The following is a 23,849-nucleotide window of genomic DNA, read 5'->3' as shown; positions in this document are numbered from 1 at the left end:
GGATGAAATGGGTGGGAGAGGATTTATGCCTTTGATTTTGGCTACCTCCCTTGTATGGGGGAAAAAGCCCTTGGTATATGCATTTACAAATATTTGTAATGTATACTGTAATAAAGAATCTTAAATTTCAGGATGTGATTGAGTTCTGTGATGTTATAGATGTGAGGGTTAAAAGATTCTTATAGAAAATTATTCCTATCATTACATAATACTATTTTTTCCTGTGTAAACTACTGAATTGTTTTAGCACAGCCTGTTCTGGTTATTGTTCTGTACAATTTTTAGTATTGTTTATTTGTGTTCTTCATCATGAAGGAGACCAATGACTAGTACGAGTAAGTGGTGGTCCTGTGAGATTTATGTCAGCCCGAAGGGATTTCTCCCCATCTTCTCCCTTTCTGCATGAGGGGACTGAGAGGGGGGTCGCCAATTTAATGAAGCGGCCTTGTTGTGGATGTGCTGCGTCTTGCAACACTGCTTCTGACCCAGGGCAGTGGACAAGATGCAGGGATGACCCATTATCCAGGAGGTGCCAAGATAAGAGGGAGGGTAGAGGGTGGAGGGGAGTGGAGTGTATTAGGGATGGAATGGGTGGGAATGGTTTTTATGCCTTTGTTTTTTGGCTACCTCCCTTGTAAGGGGGAAAAAGCCTTTGGTATATGTATATATGTAGGATCATTTCCCTGCCACTTGTTTAAAAAAACCAACAATATCCTCATCTTTGTCTTGAGATATAGCCCTGAGGGGGCTGACATTTAGTCTCTGGACTGACCTCAAGATCTCTTTCAGTCACATTTGAATGCATTTCCTCCAAGGAGAACTAACAATTCAACTCATTCACTCTTCCTACTACTGCAAACCAGTGACATAGGGACATGTCACACTAATACAGTACAGTTGACCCTCCAACATTTCTGGGGAGATCTATGGGAGGGTCCAGAGACCATTAAAAACCACTGCGAGTCTGCAAATTTCCAGACAGAAACTTGAGATTTCAACTATCATCATCACTGTAAGGAACTATGTTGTAGATGAATAATTGAACATGGTATGAATGAAGTGCCACCATATCATGATGAGTATTTTCTTCTGTTGTCCAAATCATGTGTTTGAAACTGTTCTGAGCATAATTGGTAAATACAAAGATGGCAAGCATGACTGTCACTGTGCTCAGACTAGTTTAAACCACATTAATTGGATTGGATAACAGAAGAAAAAGCTCATCATGGTATTCAGGCACTTCATGTATCATGTTCAACTACTAATCTACATCCTGGTTCCTCAGCTGGAGGCTGAAGGTCTTCTGCAAAAGAGACCAGTGGCACTGGATTGATTGACCAATTCCTTAACAATGATAAAGTTAACTTAAGTTTCACTGACTGGAAACCTGCAGCCCCACAGAGGTTGGTAATGGTCTCCATGCCTTTCTATAGGTCTCCTTGTGATGATTTTATTTATTTATTTCTTTATTTATCTTTTTTTTTTTTTTTTCTTTTTTTTTTATGTGTATGTGGGTGAGGGTGGGGGGGGGCAAAGTTCAGTGCCATATGTGTATCAAAAGCAAGTCCTAGTGTTTTATAAGGGCACCAACCAAACCGCAAGTAACTACTTCTATTATACACAATCATGCACGCAAACAACACAACATACACTCTATAAAGGATTTGTGGGAAAACCCAGTTTCGGCTGTGGCCTTCCTTGGGGAGACGGGACTGCTCGGACAGACAGTCTAGGGAACGACAACAACAACAACAACAACTTCAACAACACTGACATTATGCCATTTCAGGTTATCTCACACTGCCACATCCACTCCTAGACACTTAACCATCCTTACCTCTTCCATTTAAGTTTTTTATTCAAATTCAACCTTATCCCTTTTTATCCATGGTTCTTTTTTTTCCTCCACAAAGATATTTACTTTCAATTCTATTTTCATTTTTCTTCTACATCTAATGTGTATAGTCTCATGAACAGATAAAATATTGTTCAATTTTCTGTTGTATCCTCTCTCCTGACATTTTTGGAGACCCAGCTTTCACTTGTACACATAAATGTTTAATGTACACTCAGTATACAAAGAAATCAATATAAATGGCAACAATTTCCAATTCAAGGAACTCCAGCCATGAAAACTTACATGCTGCAATACTGTAACGCTTCCTATGCACCTCCATGCTTAACAGTGCCACAACTCAAACAACCCAACTTGTAAGAACATGAGCCAGCCCCCTTTAGATATCTAATCACAAGAGAATTAGCATTCTCCTGTCAGTCATGGAACAGTTGCACAGCAGCTATATTGATGAATTTACACTGATTTACACCTCATAATTAACTTAAGCTGTGTTCATCTTCTCATGGCCTTAGATCCTGACATTACTCCTAAGTAATGCCACTAAACGAAGTAAGAAAATGCCTCTTTAATCCATTTAGCATTAATGTGCGAATCCTAAGTTCTTGTGATCAGCCATTCAAACAGAGTGACACAGGAACTATGGAGAAAATGGTGGCTACCCTCTCCCTTATTCTTCACTCTCTGTCTTGGGTGGACCACAAACTGCAATCATTGCTGAGGACATATTTCAAGGTATGGTGCAACTACTTCATAGTAATTCATCCTACACATACTTACAAACCTTTTCCAAGCTTAGCCGGTTATCTACAGCAGGGGCTCACTACAACAAAATTTCATTATATTGCATTGTTAGATCTAAGTATTAAGGGTTTTGTGGTAAATTGATATTTATTGTATTATTGCTTTATTTCTATTTTAAAGTAGGTTTTATATTAGTGTATAAGAATTATATACTTATACCGTAGGTTGCCTACATACCATTCGATTCTCATATGTTTGATACTCTATAATATGTTTAAATGCTCTATAACATCTGTTAGTATTATTCATATATCTAGATCCTTTATAGACGTCTTTTGTTTTTGTTTCAAGTACTGATACTATGATGTCAATCTTGTTTTTTTACGATTGTCTACCGAGCGCTCCCAATAAAGAGCAAGATTGTTCTCGGTTTTTCCTTCAATTCCTCAGCCATATTGTTACAGGTTTTAATTCTCTAATAAGGAGACAATATCACACCTGAATTAAACTGCTTGCCATGCATACATACACCAAAGCCTTTTTCCCTTTGTAAGGGAGTGGCCATGTCAAAGTATACATCCAACACATACCCATCTAAACAGAGAACTGTTGTCCCTCCTATCTTAGTTCCTTGTGGATGAAGGGCCACCCATGTCCCCAACCACAGTGCTCAGGTCAGAGGCAATGCAGCATGATAGAGTACCTCTACGGCAGAGTCCAACATACAGAGCTAGTTTACTCCCACTGCTTCATTACATTGTCAACATGCACCCATTTTTCCACTCAAGAAATATACAGATCAAATAAGAAAAAAATCCCTTCAGGCTTTGCTATTTCCTCAATCATTTAGAGGCATTCTCTATCTACTCATATCCTTTATCCTCTTTCTTCCTTGGGGAACAGATATTCCTCTCCAATCCAATGTCCTCTTCATCCTATCTATTCACCTCATTCTTTATCTTCCCCTCAAGTTCCCTCTATTCACTTTTACCTTCCCATCTTTTTGCAAGTCTTTCTTCACTCATTTTCTCTATACAACCAAACCATTTCAGCATTCATGATCAACATCATCTGTCAGCTCTCTACCTTTGCTCTCCTCATCTCCATATTCCTCACTTTATCTATCCTTGAAACCCCCAACATATCTCTTAAACACTTCATCTGAAACATATTTAGGCTCTTCCTTTCTGCCTCCTTCAAAGTCCAAGTCTGTACTCCATACAGTGTCATGAGCACAATCACTCCATTGTACAGTCTTGTTTGTGTTCATCTCCAAATACCTATTTTTCCAGGACATTATCTAATTCCTTACAGACATTTATTTGCTTCCCTTTATTTACAATTTCAATCTTTAAACTTGCTTCCAACCCACAACCATCACCCCTCCTCCATCCCATCACCTTATTTCTCCCAACATTTCCTTTCAGCTTTCTCCTCTCACATAAACTTCCCAAGCTCCACCACTAAATGCTTCAGTCTAACCTTTGATTCACCTATTTACCTAGTTTTACCTAGTTGCATTTTACAGGACGGGAGCTATGCTCGTTGTGACCCATTTTCGTATCTCTCCACGTCTAAGCAGTGTCATCTATAAACAACGACTGGCTCGCCTCCTACTTATCTATACTTTCATTCATAAACTCCAGTCCCTTGCCCAGCAGCTTCCTATTTACTTCCTACACCACCCAATCCATATACACTGAACAAACTACTCATTCTCTCCAATTCCTACTACAAAAGCTCTACTATTTACATAAAAACTTCTGAATGCCTTCAACAGATTTCTGCTCATACCATACATCCTTAACACAGTCCATAATGTCTCTCTATCCATCCTGTTATACAACTTCTCTGAATCCATGAAAACCCAAAAGACATCCTAAGCCTTTGCAAAAAAACTCTTGCATACTCTATGACAATTTTATCTATGTGTCATTTTCCTTGCCTAAAACCATACTACTTCTCCTCCCCAATTACTCCCTCTGCTCCATTCCTAATCCTCAATTAATACCTTCCTAGAGACCTTACCAACTAAAATTATCAGACTGATCCTACTAAAAATACTCTATTCATCTCCGTTTCCTTTTCCCTTGTATTATGGATCTATTTATGCAACCTCGAGTACACTGGAACACTTCCTTTAGGCAACTGTATCACAACCAACATTAATAATAATAATAATATTCTACTTGATAAATGTCTAAAGATTTTCTAATAGATGAAGGAAATATCAAAATACAAAATATTCACTATCATACCAGTTTAGACAAACTTGATAACTACAGTACAAACATAATATTCACTCTAATGATATGCATTAGCAAAGCATGTTCTTTCAGTACTTGTGTGATGAACTATTTGCTCAAAAATGTTAACAGATAAAACTAACTTATTACATCAACATACTTCAGAGGAAAATACAGTTACAGTCTGAACACATCTCAAGAAATACCCCCTTTTTAAATCAAATCCATTGTTACCTTGTTCAGGTTCTTCCTCATGTATATACGACGATCCACGAGACACTGTGCTGTATGGACTGCTTGAGCCAGTTGCCACTTGTACCTCCTCATCAAACTGCAAAATTACAATTAAGAAAGCAACTGTTTTATCATCATGCCATGCAATAGAATTACTATCTATATACCAATAGGCCCTTTCCTCCTAATAAGGACAGTGGCCAAGTCAATGTATACCAACACAGAATAACCATTCTACATCCATCCAAATATCCATTTGTTGCCCCTCTCATCATAGCTACTCATAAATGAAGGGCTACCCCTGTCCCCTACTCACTGCCTGGGTCAGAAGCAACGCAGAAAGACATGGCACCTCCACAGCAGGGTCCAGCAGCCTAAACTGGTTTACCCCCACTGCTTCATTACATGGCAACTCTTATCCTTCTCATCCACTCAAGAGAAGATAGAGCAGACAAGAAGAAATCCCTTTGGACTAGGTCATTTCTTCATCCCTTCACAACCACTCTCCACTCACACCTATCTCTTGCCCTCTTCCTTTCTTGATCAACAAACATTTTGCTTGCATCTGATGGCCCTAAAATTTACTCCAGTCTTTTTGTATGTCTTTCTTCAATCACTCTTTCCATGTGCCAATCACCCCAGAATTCTTTGATCATCCATGGACCAATGACAGGTACCTGCATATGATGATCCTGCAAGACTGACAGTCGAGCTGCCCATTGTCAAAACCTGTCAACCACCTCACTTTCATCAGGGGCTGACCCTCAAGTCTCTGGACTGGGCCCAAGATCTTTCTTTTATCAACTTCAACTGTATTTCTTACACCTTTTCATGCATGGAAAGCTGACAACCAGTGACTTCTTCCCTCCCACTACTTTCAGCCAGTGATAAAGAAACAGCCCCACACTGATATAACACAAACAAGTTCAAAGTTTCTTCCTAGAGATCACTGTGTGAGGGCCTGAGTGCCTGAGGACCATTGCCACCTGCTGTGAGGATGCAGGTTTTCCACATTGTGAAACTCAAGGCAACAATCATTATCACTTGTTCCCTTTTCCTTTTATAGTAAAACTATACATTCAATCTTCCAGTCCACAAGTACACTTCCTTCTCTTAGGCACAAATCAAATTATTTCACCAGCCATTACTCTATAACTACTACTCCCTTTATTAGACACTTGACTTTTCACATCTTTCAACATTTCATGTCTCCTCCTTTTGTACAGCCCTATCATTCTATTCTCCCATCATTTTCCTGGCATCTCCCTCGGCCACAATCAAACCCTCCCTATCCTCCTCTACACTCAACAGCTACATTTTCCCCTTACTGGTTTCACATTCATTAGCATCTGTCCATTTGCACATTGTTTTCTCTACCTGACACACCTCCCTTCACTTTTCACTTCCTTCCAAAATATCTTTTCTTATTCTTTTAAAAAATTTCCATAAAACATCTACTGCATCTCTGCTCTTCTCTTGGCCTCCTTCACCTTCTATCTTGCATTCTGTCTAGTAAAGGAACAATTCAATACAATCTAGAAAGACTAACCCCAAATTTCTCATCATCACTGTCAGAGATGACTCCTGGGTCAGCATCCCCATAGTGTTGTCTGGAAGGGAGGTGTTCCTGGGGAAAGCCTTGGGAGTCCTGGCTGCTCTTGCGTCCTTTGAACCGAGGCTTCTTGGCGACCTTGTCAATTTTGTGACCTGCAACATTAAATAATGTGTCCTTATGTGCACATCAACTGTGGAACTATATTATCCAAAGGTCAGATCCAAATAACTTAACAGATAGGGAAAAATACATACAATTATTATCTGACAGTTGTAATTTGATTCTGTGATTGAATATAGCATAAAATAACTGACTTTAACAATTCCACAAAGCACAAACTTTCTTCACTTGCATATTGCATGCACAGTAAGAATATGCACTGAACATGCATACCATTAGCACATTCATTACACAACTGAACATGATTTACCAAAACCTAAGTTGACAAATTTGGAACATTCAGAAAACTTAAATTCATGAGCTTTAGATAGAGAGAGAAAAAAGAAAAAAATGTATTCCATTTATCATTCCACATGCATTTCACATGTCATCATTATCACTTACTGACTGATTTGGCAAACTTCTTGAGCCCTTGTTTTTCTTTGGTTCCAAGACTCATAAGGCTTCCTCCTGCATGCAATGGGGTACACATTATGTCAAAAGCAAGTCCATCTCTGGGCTTCAACTAGCTTCTCAGGAAGAGGTGCAAATCAAGATCAATTTCGTGCATTAACAACATCAGGTAATTAACCACTTCAGCACAATGATGCATTTTACAGATTTTGTGCTTGATGGTCTAGATTCTGTTTACTTGATGGACATCACTGCAGTGAGGGTGTTAACACTGTCTCAACACCTTCTGGTACAGTGATGCCCATTACAAATTCTATTCTGGCTAACACCTGATATTCATTCCATCCAGGGACATCATTGTGGAGAAGAGGTTAACCCACAATTCAATAAACATAACTGGCCTACATATTGTACATACTGATCTAATACAGGTTATCTACATGCTATGGAGCTTTTTACAAGTCTTAAAGTGGTACACATTAAGCGCACTGAAGTACAGTCACATTCAGAAGTTTTGATTCATGTTATGGTTTTAACTATACACATATACATACACCAAAAGGCCCTTTCCCCTTAGTAAAGTGGTAGCTAAGTCAAAAGCACACATCAATCTTATATACATACTGCATCCATCCAACACCCATTTATTGTTGCTCCCATCCTAGCTCTCCATGGATGAAAGGTTATCTCATTCCCCCCACCCATTGATCAGGTCAGAGGCAATGCATCAAGACACAGCACCTTTACAGTAAGACCTGACAGATGAAACTAGTTTATCCCCACCACTTCATAACATGGAAACCTCCACCCCTTATCCACCTAAGAAATATACAAAGCAGATAAGATATACCTTTAAGGCCACATCATTTCTTTATCCATTTACAACCACACTACATTCACACCTACATTTTGCCCTATTCCTTCCTTCCTTAACAGACATTCTTCTTGTTTCCAATTCCCCCATTCACTTCATTCTTGATATTCCTTTCATAATTCCTCCCTTTGTTTCTACTTTCCACACTACTTGTGAGTCTTTCTCCAATGCCATGTCACCCTCACCTCTTGTACATCCCTTCACCACACTGTTGCCCACATCTACTTTCAGGATTCTTCTCTCACACACCCTCCCAAACTGCCCTCACTAACTGCAGCAGTCTATCTTCCAACTCTGCCAAAATCATAGCATCATTCACAAACAACTATCTCGCCTCCTACTTACCAGCTCCAAACACCTATCCAGTACCTTATGTTCACCTACTGCACCATCCCATCAATATACACATTGTATGATTACATGGTGACAACAACCCTAGTACAGTCCATCATCACATAAAACAATTCACTCTCTCCATTCCCTATCCTTACACAATCTCTACTACTCGTTTAAAAAGTTTTAACATCCTTCAACATACTTCACCCCATTCTATATATTCTCAGCATAATGCCTTTCTGTCAACCCTGTCATATGCCTTCTCCAAATTCACAAAAGCCCAAAAAGGCATCCTTGCCTCTTACCAAAACTTCTCTCACATCTGGCTTGCTATGATAATTTGATCTACACACCCTCTTTTTTCCTAAACCTACACTACTCTTCCTCAATTACTCAATTACTTCTCTCAATTAACATCCTCCTATATGCTTTACCAACTACACTGATCAAACTGATACACTTCATATATTCTGACTTAATGGCTACTCTGCCAGGGGAATCATCACATTTGGAAGGCTAAAAAGCAATTCCAACAGCCCATTCAGGACACAATTCATAGATTTTCGCCTGGCTAATGTCAGGCAATTCTATTCAGCTGGAATGGTAGCCCCAAGCAGCAGAAATGCACTAACGAGATTTGGCAATCATTCTCTGTGGGCCCCATGCAACAAACCCCCCCTGCATCGCAAAAAAGCAATAACCCAACTGCTATGAAAAAAGCAATGAAATAATTCAAAAACGACCATGCAAAGATGCACACAGTCCATATAAACATGATACACAGCTATGGCCTATCTTTCTCATCTTCAACCCAGTGATGAACCTTACTGATTTCATTCTGGCCAAGAACCAGTGGTTTTATGCATCGGAGAGAGAGCATCTTCAGCTTGAAGGTTGTCTCAACTGATCAAGACCACCTTCAAGCCAGAGTCCTCCCCCTCAGTTGCATACAATAACCTGTCCTCACTCACAACAAAATCCACATAATACATTACTGTGTTGAATAGAAACTTGGAGCTTGAAACAGCAGCAATTAACAACCTCATGCCATAAGGAAATAGGGTCGATAATTGTGAAAAAGTTTCAGATCCAAACTCCAACAGTGTTATAATTCCTACATCAGAGTAACATACTCTATAGATTTTTATAACCAAAGGTGAATTAGTTCATTCAGGTGAGGATGGCCTCTGGTGAATGGAGTCCTAAATCAATTGCAACCTCCATCTTGGCACAAGTCTGCACTGTAGCCAAATAAAATCATCTGAGCTCTGAACAAAACTCTATAGAATACATTACTAACTTGAAGTCAAATCCTTTGGATCCTGACTCTTCCAAAACTGAATAAAGCTGTCTGGCATTAAACAAAACAAGATCTAGATCACATTTTCCGCAATTCTAACACGGCAATGTACTCTATAGTCTGTTGTGGCAAATTCCAGGTTGCTGTACCAGAATTCAAAAATCACATCAGTGAAGGGTTTAACTCTAAAGTTTAGAGACATGTTACAGATTCTAGAAAAGGTGAAGCCAGATGATATTATTCAGCCACAAGGACCCTGGATCCTAAAGGGTTTAGCATACATTAAGTCTTGAATTGAATGTACCACTTTGCTACAAAATATACGTTGAGGTCCTGATGCATCAGTAGGAGGCTCAATGCTAAACATATCTTAACATAAAAGCAATATTACAATTACTTTACAAAAATACATATATAGAATAAAATAAAAACTTGCAAAGTAAAAAATAATGCATTAAGCAATACATTCCCTTTACTAACCAAAAAAAAAAAAAGAAAATGCTACATAGAATAGCATTATTTAAGCTACTGTATTGCATTCTCTTTACCATAAATAAAACAGCCACATAATGGTATCTTATGACATGTAATGAATTCTCTTTACCAGAAAAAAAAAAAAAAAAAAAAAAAAAATAAATTGCAATACAGCATCATCTTACAACAATTAATTTTTGCATTCTTTTCTATAAAATACATAGGAAAAAAAATGCTGAAACTTGCAAAAACCTGAAATCTAGATATTATATAGAACATTCACGAAAAAGCTATAGACTTCAAACCTAGATGCTTGAGGGATGTCAACGACGTTTTAAGCTTATCCTTCTCCTTCTTTGAAATGTCCGAGAGGGAGCCTGACTTGACTGTGAAGGCAATTTTGGCCTCAAGTTCTCCTCTCTCCTTCTCTCCTTTCTTCTTGTCTTTCTCAGGTTTCCCCTTCAGCCGATGCCACCTAAAGGAGGTAAGGACAAAGTAGCAAGTTGAAAATTAATAAAGTCGACTCTTGAATCAATTTTGATATAAAGATAGAAGTTTGTTTGTCTATCTGTATGTCTCAATCCTACAGTGACAGTTTTAGTGCTTGCTGCATGAAAGTCGGCATGTATATGATTATACCCCTGGAAAGTTTCTGACTTGGTCCCAGAGTGATAGCTTGATCAATAAGAATATATATAAATAAATTACTAAATAAAAAATAAAAATATCCAAATAAAAGAATAAATAAATAATAAAACAAATAAAATGACAGCCTCAACCGTATGTCACTCCTTGAAAGGAAATATGTAAAAGCTGTCACCTCACCAAATGTGCATCCACTCCTCCTCCTCCTTTACTCCACCACACATACACTGTAAAGTGAACAAGCACATCAACCTATATTTCAACCATCTGAAACTTGGCATTTTGGTGCACTTGCACCTAGAGAAGGTTTTTAGCTTGATCCATCTATTTAATGTATATACCAAAAAGGTTTTCCTTTACAAGGGAAGTTGTCAGCCAAGGCATGTACCCACCCTCCACCCTTTGTTTCTTGTTTTATCTTAGCTCCTTATGTATCATGGGCCATCCCTGACACCCGCCCTTCTCCCCGACCCGCTGCCTAGCTCTGATGCAATGCAGCAAGACCAAGAAACTCCACAGCACGTCCCAACAGGCGAAGCTGATGAACTTGGCAATTACTGTGAAAAAACAGTCTCTCACTATCATAACAATACACATTAGATTGGTGTTGAGAAAATTATGGATTTTTTTCTTTAAGCTGAATGCTTTCGAGAGCGTGAACTCCACGTGCGTTGTTATTTCCTGCCTGTAATGGCACATGAAATGGGCCATTCTGGTATGCGGGATTGTGAACCAAGTCAATTTGGCTTAGGAAACCAGGAAACAATAAAGTGGATAAAATGTTATGGTTTGTCTATAGATATATATATATATATATATATATATATATATATATATATATATATATATATATATATATATATATATATATATATATATATATACTGTACAGTACTTCCTCGTTATTGACAGCTTTATTATCGACGGTTTCGATTATCGACGGAAAAATCTATGGTCTATGGAATATACATATATATATATACATATACATATATATACATATACATTTATACATATATATACATATACATATACATATGCATATATACACATATACATATACATATGCATATATACATATATATATATACATATATATATATACATATACATATATACATATATATATATTATATATACACACATACATATAACACGACTGTATGGTGTTAGGAACGGCTTGGGATTTAATGGAAACACATTATCATTAAAATCTCCATTTCGTTTAGCAATGTAGGTAATGCGACGTTGTCAAACGAAATGGAAAATTTACTGTCAATGTCTTTCCCTCAAATCCCAAGCCATTTCCAACACCATACAGTCGTATTGTATTACACTTACACACACACACACATTATATATATATATATATATATATATATATTTCATTAAATGAAATGGCAAGCTTGTTGTGGCAAAGCTTTTTGTCAATTTTCTCTCTCTTTCGTAAGGAGACTTTGCCTTCCATAGGCAGGAGTCCGAGTAAATCGCCGTATGCCATGATGTATAAATAGGCATAGCCGAAAGCCAAAACGCGTTTTTGCACCTCCTGGTGCTTCTTCAGTGGCAATTGAAGTAATGAAGATTCTATGAATATCAGCAACTTTTATATACGGAATATATATATATATATATATATATATATATATATATATATATATATATATGTATGAATGTATGTATGTATGTATGCCGTAAGTGGAGTAGGAAACACAGGAGTCTTAGTCTTGAGTTTATTCCTGACTAGTTTCGCAGGTATACTTTTTCAAAGGAATGGGTTTACAAACAGGCTGTGGGCATTATACAGTATATATAATGCCCACAGCCCGTTTGTAAACCCATTCCTTTGAAAAAGCATACCTGCGAAACTAGTCAGGAATGGGTTTACAAACGGGCTGTGGGCATTATATATATAATGCCCACAGCCCGTTTGTAAACCCATTCCTTTGAAAAAGCATGCCTGCGAAACTAGTCAGGAATAAACTCAAGACTAAGATTCCTGTGTTTCCTACTCCACTTACGTCAACCTGTCAGAATGTCTCAACATATATATATATTTATTCCATAAATAGGTAACGTAAAAAATAACAGTGAGATAGATCTCCATGCACAGGTCATCATTAGATGCGTCAACATTGGGGGTTTCCCCGTGCCACGCCAAAGGGCGAACGTTAAATCGCAATAGCGTCGGTAACCTTGCTCTCGTCCTCTATTTCAGTCTTTCAGCTTCTTTTTACCGAGACATTTTATCGGCATGGCTTCCATCCGACTGGTCAGGCTTCCGAGACGACGAATAAACCCCATTCATCACAATTCACCATCTTTCATCATTATTTATCATTATTCATCATCATTTATCACTATTCATCATTTGCTGGCCAACCATGGATTGAGGACAATAATGATATAGTATACTGCACTATCAGGATAATATACTGTACATATTGTACATATTACATATTGTAATACTGTACCGACTCATCAACGCTTCACTAATAGAATCACAAGTTTACTATCTTTTCACTCATTATTATTTATACTTTTACATATTTATAAATTCATTTAGCATACTTTGTAAACACTTTAATACTAAAAAGTACATTTATTTAACATGTTTCGATTAGGGAGACCCGCGCTAGGCTATAAATAGTTACCGGTGCGCGACCGTATCGGTATCGATGATTTTATCATCAACGGACGTTGGAGACCGTAACCCGCGTTGATAACGAGGGAATACTATATATACATCTACTTCGTAGTTACGACAAATGGATTAACAAGCTGTGCCGCTGGGACTTGAAGCCTTGCATGTGCGACTGCTTATTAAACAACAATTCGTGGCACAAAGGTATTGTCCTTGCATTGTAATAAGTAGTTGCTCAATGCAAGGGTTTGATTCCCAGCAGCGGAGCTTTATATATATATAATATATATATATATATATATATTATATATATATATATATTATATATATACATGCATACATGCATATACATGCGTATACACGCGTATATATACATATATTATATATACATATACATAGATACCTACATATATATATATATACATACATGATACCTAAATATATACATACATACATACACATATACATACATACACATATACATATACGTACGTATGTATACATATGTATATATACATATACGTATACATACGTACACATATATATTTATACATACATATATGTGTACATACATATACAATCATACATACATATACATACGTACATACACACATATACATACGTACACACACACATATACATACTTACATACACACATATACATACGTATATACACATACATATATGTGTACATACATATACACTCATACATACATATACATACGTATACATATACATACGTATACATATACATACGTATACATATACATACGTATACATATACATACGTATACATATACATACGTTTGGTAAGTACGAAAGAAAGAACTTAAGTAGATTATTAGAGATAGAGAGAGAGATGAGCAAAAATAGGACTCGGTGGGAAAATGAAATCATGGACTTAAGAAAAGAGGTCATTGGTTTAATTGATTGTTTATCTAAGACTAACCACGAAATTTCTGACCTGAAAAAAGCTAACTTGGATCTTACAAACGAAATTAAAGAAATGAAAAGAGACATAAATGAACTGAAGAATGAAAATGAAAAGAAGAAAACTAATGATAATAATAGCGAAAATCTAAAGCAAGAAGTGAACAACAAATTCCAAGAATTGACACAAAAGATCGAAGAAAACTTAGGTGGGGACAGTATCCAGGAAATTAAAAAGTGGAAAGAAAATATTGAAAATAAAGAAATTGCTTTCAAAGAAATAGTCAAGCAGCAAATGCAAGATAATGCAAAAGACACAATCATTCAAGTGATTAACGAAAAAGCAAATTGGGTCAGGGACACAGTAGATAGGAAGAAATGTATTGTGGTTTATGGGCTTAAAGAAAAACAAGGATTGGCGAGGTACATGAGAGAAAAAGAAGAAAAAGAGACAGCAGTAGAAATCCTTAATGAAATTCAGGGGGGAGATAGTGATTCAGGCACAGACTTAGAAGAGACTTACAGAATTGGTCGCTATACTAAGGATAGGAATCGACCTCTAAAGATAAAACTAAGGTCACAAGTGGTAGTAGAAGACATATTTGAAAAAGTAGGTAACTTGGCAAAGAGTGAAAAATACAATAAGATATGGATAAAAAGAGAAATGAGTACTGAGGAATTAGAAAAAGAAAGGGCGCTAAGAGAAGAAGCAAAGGAAAAAAACTTGAAAAGATCGGAGACAGAATGCAAAGAATTCCAGTGGAGAGTAATAGACTTGAGATTAAGACAATGGCGCTTCAAAACGAACAAAACAAGGGAAGAAGAAACCAGGGAGAAGGAAGAAAATTAAAAGTGGCCTATACCAACATTGACGGACTAATTTCGGGACTGAACGAACTCAATGATTATCTGTTAGAAGCAAAACCAGACATAATGGGAATTGTAGAGACTAAACTAAGAGGTGAAATACCATCCACTGTTATCGGACAAGGTTTATACAACTACTGGATAAAAAACAGGGACAAGAAACAGGGAGGGGGAATCATGTTCTTGGCCAAGAAAGACCTAAAGGTGACAAAAATTGCAGAGGGCAAAGGTAATGCTGAATTGATCATGATAAAAGTCGAAGGCAAGAATATGAAAAGTAGAAAGTTTGTGGTGACTTATGTGCCTCCAAAAACAAGCGCTTGGAAAGAAATTGAACATAAAAAAATGCTAGATGACACAAGAAAATCACTCAATGAGATACTAATGGGTAAGGGTAATCTGGTAGTTATGGGGGACTTCAATTGCAAAGAAATTTGTTGGGACAGCATGACAGTGCAAGGAGGAGATGACTCGTGGGGCAATGTACTGCTAGATATGACCATGGAGTACACAATGACCCAATGGGTCCATGAAAACACAAGGTACAGAAATAATGAAGAGCCATCGAAACTAGATCTAATATTTACAACAGAGCCTGAAATAGTGCATAAAGTCCAGTATGAGACACCAATTGGAAAGAGTGACCATGTACTCATCGAAACTATACTAAAGGAAGAAATAGACATAGAGAGGAACGAAAAGCATAGGAAAGGAAGACTGAGGTACAACAAAACAGACTTTACAAAACTAAAGACATTCTTCCGGAATGCAAACTGGGAAATATTTTACAGGGAAGAAACAGCAGTGGAAGAGAAATGGAATATATTGATGGAAAACTACAATGAAGGGGTAAACAGGCATGTACCAAGACAAAAGCGAGAGAGAGAGTACATTAAATGTTGGTTCAACAAAAGATGCAGTGAGGCAAAAGACAGAAGGGACAAAGCTTGGAAAAAGTGGAGAAAAGACAAAAAACAAAGCAAATGGCAAATTTATGTTAACTATAGAAATGAGTATGTTAATGTGAGAAGAGAGGAGAAAAGGAACCATGAGAAGGATATTATAGACAAATGCAAAGAGCAACCCAAACTATTCTATCGGTATGTGAATGGTAAACTTAAAAACAAACAGGAATTGGTGAAACTATGCCAAGGAAACATAGAATACACAGAAGATTTAGAGATGGCCGAAGTCATGAACAATCACTTTAAATCTGTTTTCACCAGAGAGAAAATACCGAATTGTGACATAGACAAAAACAAGAAATCTCCCCTCATGAATGAGTTTACAGCATCACTAAAGGAAATATCAGAACATTTATCAAGGCTGGATGTCAGAAAATCACATGGCCCGGACGGTATTGCAAATTGGATTCTAAAGGAGTGCAAAGAAGAACTAACAGACAAAATACACATCTTAATAAACAGCTCACTCAAAGAAGGAAAGATACCCGAGGACTGGAAAAACGCTAACATTGTACCAATACACAAAGGAGGAAACAAAGAAGAACCCACCAACTATAGGCCAGTATCACTAACAAGCACCATTGCCAAAATTTGTGAGAAAATAATCAAGAATAGATGGGTAAAACATCTGGAAGACAATGACATATTAAACCCAAGACAATTCGGATTCAGACAAGGAAGATCATGCTCCACAAACTTAATATGCTTTTACTCAAGACTAATAGACATAGTGCAAGAAAGAAATGGATGGGCTGATTGTGCATTCCTAGACTTGCAAAAAGCCTTTGACAAAGTACCACACAGAAAACTACTAAAAAAACTGGAACACATAGGAGGAATACAGGGAAACCTACTAAAATGGATAGAGGACTTTCTGACTGGTAGAAAGATGAGAGTAGTGCTCAGAGAAAAATATTCAGACTGGAAAGAGGTGATCAGTGGAGTACCGCAAGGATCTGTGCTGGCACCAATAATGTTTGCTATCTATATGAATGACATGGATGAGGACGTGAACTGCTACATGAGCTTCTTTGCCGATGACGCCAAACTGCTAAGGAAAATAGAAACTGATGAGGACTGTGAAGCACTGCAAGAAGACCTAAATAGGGTATGGAACTGGAGTCAGAAATGGGAAGTGGACTTTAATACTAAGAAGTGTAGCATAATGGAGTTTGGAAAAAGCAAAAACAGAATATCAGGAAAATATACAATTGGAACCAAAGAAGTAAAGAAAGTAGGATCCGAAAAAGATTTGGGAGTAATTATCACGAACGACTTGTCCTATGATATACAGATTAACAAAATTGTCGGGGAGACTTACAATTTGCTAAGATCAATAAAAGTGGCGTTTACATACTTGGACGAAGACATGATGAAAAAAATATTGGTTACATTGATAAGGCCTAGATTAGAGTATGCAGCGACATTGTGGTCCCCCAGTACCAAAAAGAATATAAAGAAAATAGAAAGAATCCAAAGAGCAGCTACAAAAATGGCACCTGCACTTGCAAACCTATCATACGAAGAGAGATTGGCTAAACTGGAGTTACCGACACTGGAGCAAAGAAGAGAGAGAGGTGACCTATTGACCATCTACAGAATCATGAAAGGCACAGAGGTACTCGATAGTGAGAACTTACTTAACTGGGACAAAAGAAACACAAGAGGACATGGAAAGAAAATAAAAAAACATAGCTATAGAAGAGAACTGAAGAAAAACAGTTTTCCTCATAGAGTTTTGGACACTTGGAACAAACTGGACAATGAAATAGTATGCGCAAAAACCATTCATGAGTTTAAAAACAAACTAGACACTGCAAGATACAAAGGCGGGACAACACGAGCATAGCTCCCCTTCCCGCAAAATACAACTAGGTAAATACAACTAGGTAAATACATACATATACATACGTATACATACGTATACATACGTACACATACGTATACATACGTATACATACGTATACATACGTATACATACGTATACATACGTATACATACGTATACATACGTATACATACGTATACATACGTATACATACGTATACATACGTATACATACGTATACATACGTATACATACGTATACATACGTATACATACGTATACATACACATACATACACATACATACACATACATACACATACATACATATTTATATATATATATATATATATATATATATATATATATACATATTGAATTTATCTACAGAAATAGAACCTCCAAACATCTTTCTTTAAGCACGTCTTAAGATCTCCCCTTTTTGGTGTTACCTAATGGACTGAGGAATTTACTCATCCGATGCAGTGATGCCTCCTCAGATCGATAAAACCAACTTATGTTAGCCAGAAGAAAGACCTTAAAAGCAATAAACATGCCAAGAGAAAATCTTCATCTCTGCAATGGAGATGTCTGTCAGGCTTTATTACCTCAATAAACTCTTTCAACACTCAGAAGTATTCAATGATTTTGTTGTGGTTAATCTCTGGCGACTTTATTCAGCTGAAGGGCTGTCAGTGTAACATACATACACCAAGGACTTTTCTTTTTTCTAAAATCGGAAGATTTTATTAAAATGGTGAAAGGAGTTAATAATCTAATATTAGGATTTAAGTTGTTGTCGTTGTCTTTGTTCCCTAGACTGTCTGGCCGAGTAGAATTTAGTCATTTTTACTGCCTATCGCCACACCCCTTTATTCACCTGTGAGGGTGACCCTCCTGCCTAACATAGAACTACATCTCGACTCTGTGCCCGCGTAAAGCTGGGTCCTACTCGAAGGGTCTTCCCATTCGGAGGACCTGCCTCCCACTTGGAGGGAGACCTTACCTATTCTTCGGTCGCTCGTAGACGTCGTACTCGTTGAGGGGCAGCTGGATCTGGCCGAGGAACTCGTCGAGGCCGAGAGCATTGCGGTGATACACTGTCAGCTGCACGGAGGCCGTGTTCCCGTGGGTTGGAATGGCTCTGCAAAAATGAAATGAAATTAATGAATAAATGAATAAAGATATCAATGAATAACTTACTAAAATAAATTACGAGTGAACATTGAATGAATAAATGCATTAGTGATTGAATAAAGGTAGATAAATACATAGGTCTAGATAAATACATAAACAATCAACTAAACAAAAAATAAATTAAACAAAATATATATTATATGATAGGACATTTAATATAAGAGAGAGAGAGAGAGAGAGAGACAGACAGAGAAAGAGAGAGACACAGAAAGAGAGAGAGAGAGAGAGAGAGAGAGAGAAAGAATGAATCCAAAATATCGCCCCAAGCGGAAGCCTTCCAGCCAATGGTTGTGATGGGCAATGATAATAAAGAATGTTGCCTCGAGTTTCCCTGCGTGGAAACCCGCAGCCTCACAACAGCTGAAAACAGTCCTCGGGCCCTCCCACAGACTTCCCCGGGAAGAAACTCTAGACTGCTGTCTGTCTTCTATTGATGTGGAGCTGTTTTTATGTCACTGGCTTGGGGCAAGGGAGCAGTCACCGGTTGTCAGCTCTCAAGTAAAAAGGTATAAATATACAGTTGAAGTTGACAGAGATATTGGCCCCCATTCCAGAGATAGAGTGCCAGCCCCCAGGGTTGCACATTCTGATGGAGGATTGATTCTCTCTCTCTCATGCAGGTACGAACGGGTTCGTTGTTCTGCATGCGTGAGGACTGAACCATTTCCCTGTCCACACTGACGGTACTGGCAACGCTGGGTAAACGTGGGAAGGGTTCCCTCGCCTCGGCGCGAAGAGGATTCGAACCTCTGCCCACGATGGCCCAAATACAATTCTCGGAAACGCTACACCAAGATCTAAGAATATAAGGTCTAACCACTTCCGACCGAATTTCGAGGGAGTTGGCGCAGCGGGCCCGTGAACGTCACCTGGCTGTTCAAAGTGGGGTTCGCGGGCCCTATAGCTGTCAGTTGAAGCTGGTCCGTCGTCCGGGAATGTCGTTACCTTCGCTCGCACCGCTCCACGCAATTAGTTATATTCTGACAAATATTATATAAAATATATATATATAAATATATAATACTATAGTTCCTGTCTATATATATATGAATATATAATGTATATGATATATAATATATAAAATATCATAGTTCCTGTCTTCCTTGGCGTTTCACATTTTTCTTCAGTGTTTCACAAAGAGAAAACGGACCCAGCCTAATGACGTCAGAGGCTGCGCACAATAATTCAAACGGTTTGACCTGTATATTTAGACCTTGCGCTACACAATGCTGTTTCCACGTGTACTATACGTACATATATATCTACATATATACATGCATACATACACACATATATATACATATATACACACATACATACATATGTATACATATATACAGTATATATACATACATATATATATATATATATATATATATATATATATATATACTGCACAACTGAAAAATAAGCTCCCACTGCACAACGAATACAACGTGACTACATAAAAGGATGCGACTAGATAAGTAAACGAATACAAATTAAAAACTTTCTACCAGATGCATCACATTTACATTTTGGTATAAACCATACGAACGACAAGACAGCTACGGCCTAAGGATTACCCTCGTAATTGTAAATGGCAGAGAGGCTACCCTCCGCAAAAGGCGGAAAAACAAGTTATAGAAACGTGTGTGTGTGTGTGTGTGTGTGTGTGTGTGTGTGTGTGTGTGTGTGTGTGTGTGTGTGTGTGTGTGTGTGTGTGTGTGTGTGTGTGTGTGTGTGTTTCTGCGTGCGCGCGTGTGTGTTTGCGTGCGCGCGTGTGTGTTTGTGTGCGCGCGCGTGTGTGTTTGTGTGCGCGCGCGTGTGTGTTTGTGTGCGCGCGCGTGTGTGTTTGTGTGCGCGCGCGTGTGTGTTTGTGTGCGCGCGCGCGCGCGTCTGTGTGTGTGTGTGTGCGCGCGCGCGCGCGTGTGTGTGTGTGTGTTTGCGCGCGCGCGCGTGTGTGTGTGTGTGTGCGCGCGCGCGCGTATGTGTGTGTGTTTGTGTGTGCGCGCGCGCGCGTGTGTGTGTGTGTGTGTGTGTGTGTGTGTGTGTGTGTGTGTGTGTGTGTGTGTGTTTACCTAGTTGTAACATACGGGAATGTAGGAGTGTTTAATTTTTGTCTGCCTCCACTCATCAAGCTTTGCCTCAGATTCGTCTATGGTGTTGACTTGGATTATATTCCCATTCAACTTATTCTTTAAGTCTGCACTACTTCTATGTGGAAAGCTAGATTTCCTAACATCTTTAAACAACTTTGCATTTCCAATCTTTTACTCTAAATTCTTTATGCTCCTCAATACCATTCCAGCAAATCCTCTCTGTCCATTTATATATATACATATATATATATATATATATATATATATATATATATATAAATATATATATATTTTTTTTTTTCCCTGATCTAATTTCATTTTCTTGCCGCACCTCTAATTAAGCTCTCCCAATGTGGGAGTCTCCTTCTTAAAAAAAAAAAAAAAAAAAAAAAAAATTCTCCTCAGAAGTCTTGGCATTTACAATTGGCATTTAGACTTGGCTTCAACTTGGCTGCTGCCCTTTCTATTCCGTTTTTTTTTTTCCCTTGTGTCTTTCTTCAGATGTGGTGATTATACCAGTGCCTCATATTCCACTCTGGGACAAATTAGACTTTCAATGATTTTCTTCATCATATCGTCTTATAAGCTTTAGCAACTTGGAAGTATTTCCTTTTAATCTTTTCATGTCACTTTCCGATGACATCTCATATCTGATTTTAAAAGAGTCCTTTCCTCATTCGCTACTACTTAATTTCCAATTTTGTAATCTCGTGTGTGTGTGTGTGTGTGTGTGTGTGTGTGTGTGTGTGTGTGTGTGTGTGTGTGTGTGTGTGCGCAAGCGTGGACGCGTAGATGTATGCACATATCTTGATGTAAAGTACGTCATATTCGAGCGCCCTCGACCTCTATGTGCAGCAGTCGAGACTAATAAGATAAGAGCATTATATAAAAGCGGATGCCTGTGTGTATGTGCGTGCGTGCGTGCGTGTCTCTCTCTGTGTGTGTGTGTGTGTGTGTGTGTGTGTGTGTGTGTGTGTGTGTGTGTGTGTGTGTGTGTGTGTTCACCTTGGTCTTTTTTGGATCACGCGCTGGACCTGTGATCGTCAGCTATTTCCCTCCCGAAAGAGAGCTCAGAGCTCGTATGACCGATCTATGGGTAATGCTGTGACCTTACACGCACACACACACACAACTCCCCACCCACGAGAGTTGGAGTAACGACTCGAAGCCCAGCGGTACTGAATTTTATTTCAGCCCTGGGCAGGATTCGAACCCGGACCGCCGTAGTGACAGTCGGAGACTCTACCAACCGCGACACCGAGTCGTGTGTATTCACCTCGGATCTGCTGCAGTCTCTGTCAAGACAGCCAGACACCACCCTACGGCAGTGAGCTCAGAGCTCATTATTTGCCGATCTCTGGGTAGGTCTGTGTGTGTGTGTGTGTGTGTGTGTGTGTGTGTGTGTGTGTGTGTGTGTGTGTGTGTGTGTGTGTGTGTGTGTGTGTGTGTTTGTGCGCGCGCCTGTGTGTGCGTACGTTTATGTGCGTGTACGTGTATATGTCGCGCGCACGCACACACACGCGCGCGTACTTATACCCACACAAACATACAAACACACACGACTTGCTGATAGTGGTTAGCATCGCATCCTCTTATGCAGCGCCTCACTTACGACGGTTTGAAAGTTTCAATAACACACAATAACAACAAGCCGTTACTGTCCCTTTCATCAAGGTAACGTGCGTGTGATTGTGTGTAAGGCCACAACATTGCCTAAAGACCTGACTACGAATATAAATGTTCTCATCCGGGAGGGCAAAACCTGTCGATCATGAGTTCTGCACCTGATCTCTCTCTCTCTCTCTCTCTCTCTCTCTCTCTCTCTCTCTCTCACACACACACACACACACACATACACACGCACAAAGACACACACACACAAATATACACGCACAAACACACACACACGCACACAAACACACATACGTATCTACACCTTTCGTGCTTGTAGTGACTTTAACAATAATGTTCTGGCAGGCACCAGGCGATTTTATTCAGCTTAGAAGATTCATTTAGCGTTAAAGGGCTAATCATAATGGGAGCCGTGTTGCACTTCAGAGGTTTTATTCTAGCTAATACCAGATGATGTTTGTTCATCTGTGTGTGTGTGTGTGTGTGTGTGTGTGTGTGTGTGTGTGTGTGTATGTGTGTGTGTATGTGTGTGTGTGCGCGCGTGTGTGTGTGTGGTCGATAAATAAGGATATCACTGGGGTTCGAAGAGAATGGGGCAATTACATATCTAAATATATGACAATAATGCATACACACGTACACTTACAGGCACACGCGCACACTACATACACACGTACACACATATACACACGTACATATACACATGTATATACATAACCTTACATAGACACGTACACACCTACACACGTGCACACATACACACATACATACACATGTATATACATAACATTACATGCACCATGAAATAAACAGATGAATAAATAAAATAAACAAATAAATATGTAACTAAACTGATTAATAAACAAACAAATA

At 38.5% G+C, this 23,849-nt stretch overlaps 1 protein-coding gene across 1 annotated transcript in view; it reads right to left on the bottom strand.

Moving 5' to 3' along the window:
- LOC143017835 (uncharacterized) overlaps positions 1-23,849 on the bottom strand; it is a 97,598-nt gene that overhangs the window by 7,778 nt on the left and 65,971 nt on the right. Inside the window, exons 2-6 of the mRNA XM_076172775.1 lie at positions 19,073-19,210; positions 10,497-10,666; positions 7,199-7,264; positions 6,629-6,786; positions 5,056-5,176 (exon numbers count right to left, since the gene is read on the bottom strand). Of these exons, the coding sequence (XP_076028890.1) occupies positions 5,056-5,176; positions 6,629-6,786; positions 7,199-7,264; positions 10,497-10,666; positions 19,073-19,210 (653 nt within the window). The remainder of the gene's footprint in view (positions 1-5,055; positions 5,177-6,628; positions 6,787-7,198; positions 7,265-10,496; positions 10,667-19,072; positions 19,211-23,849) is intronic.

Source organism: Oratosquilla oratoria, chromosome 3, assembly GCF_046742065.1.
Source record: "Oratosquilla oratoria isolate Oo_2021 chromosome 3, ASM4674206v1, whole genome shotgun sequence".
NCBI classification, from domain to species: domain Eukaryota; kingdom Metazoa; phylum Arthropoda; class Malacostraca; order Stomatopoda; family Squillidae; genus Oratosquilla; species Oratosquilla oratoria.
This window is presented reverse-complemented; position numbering and strand designations above follow the sequence as displayed.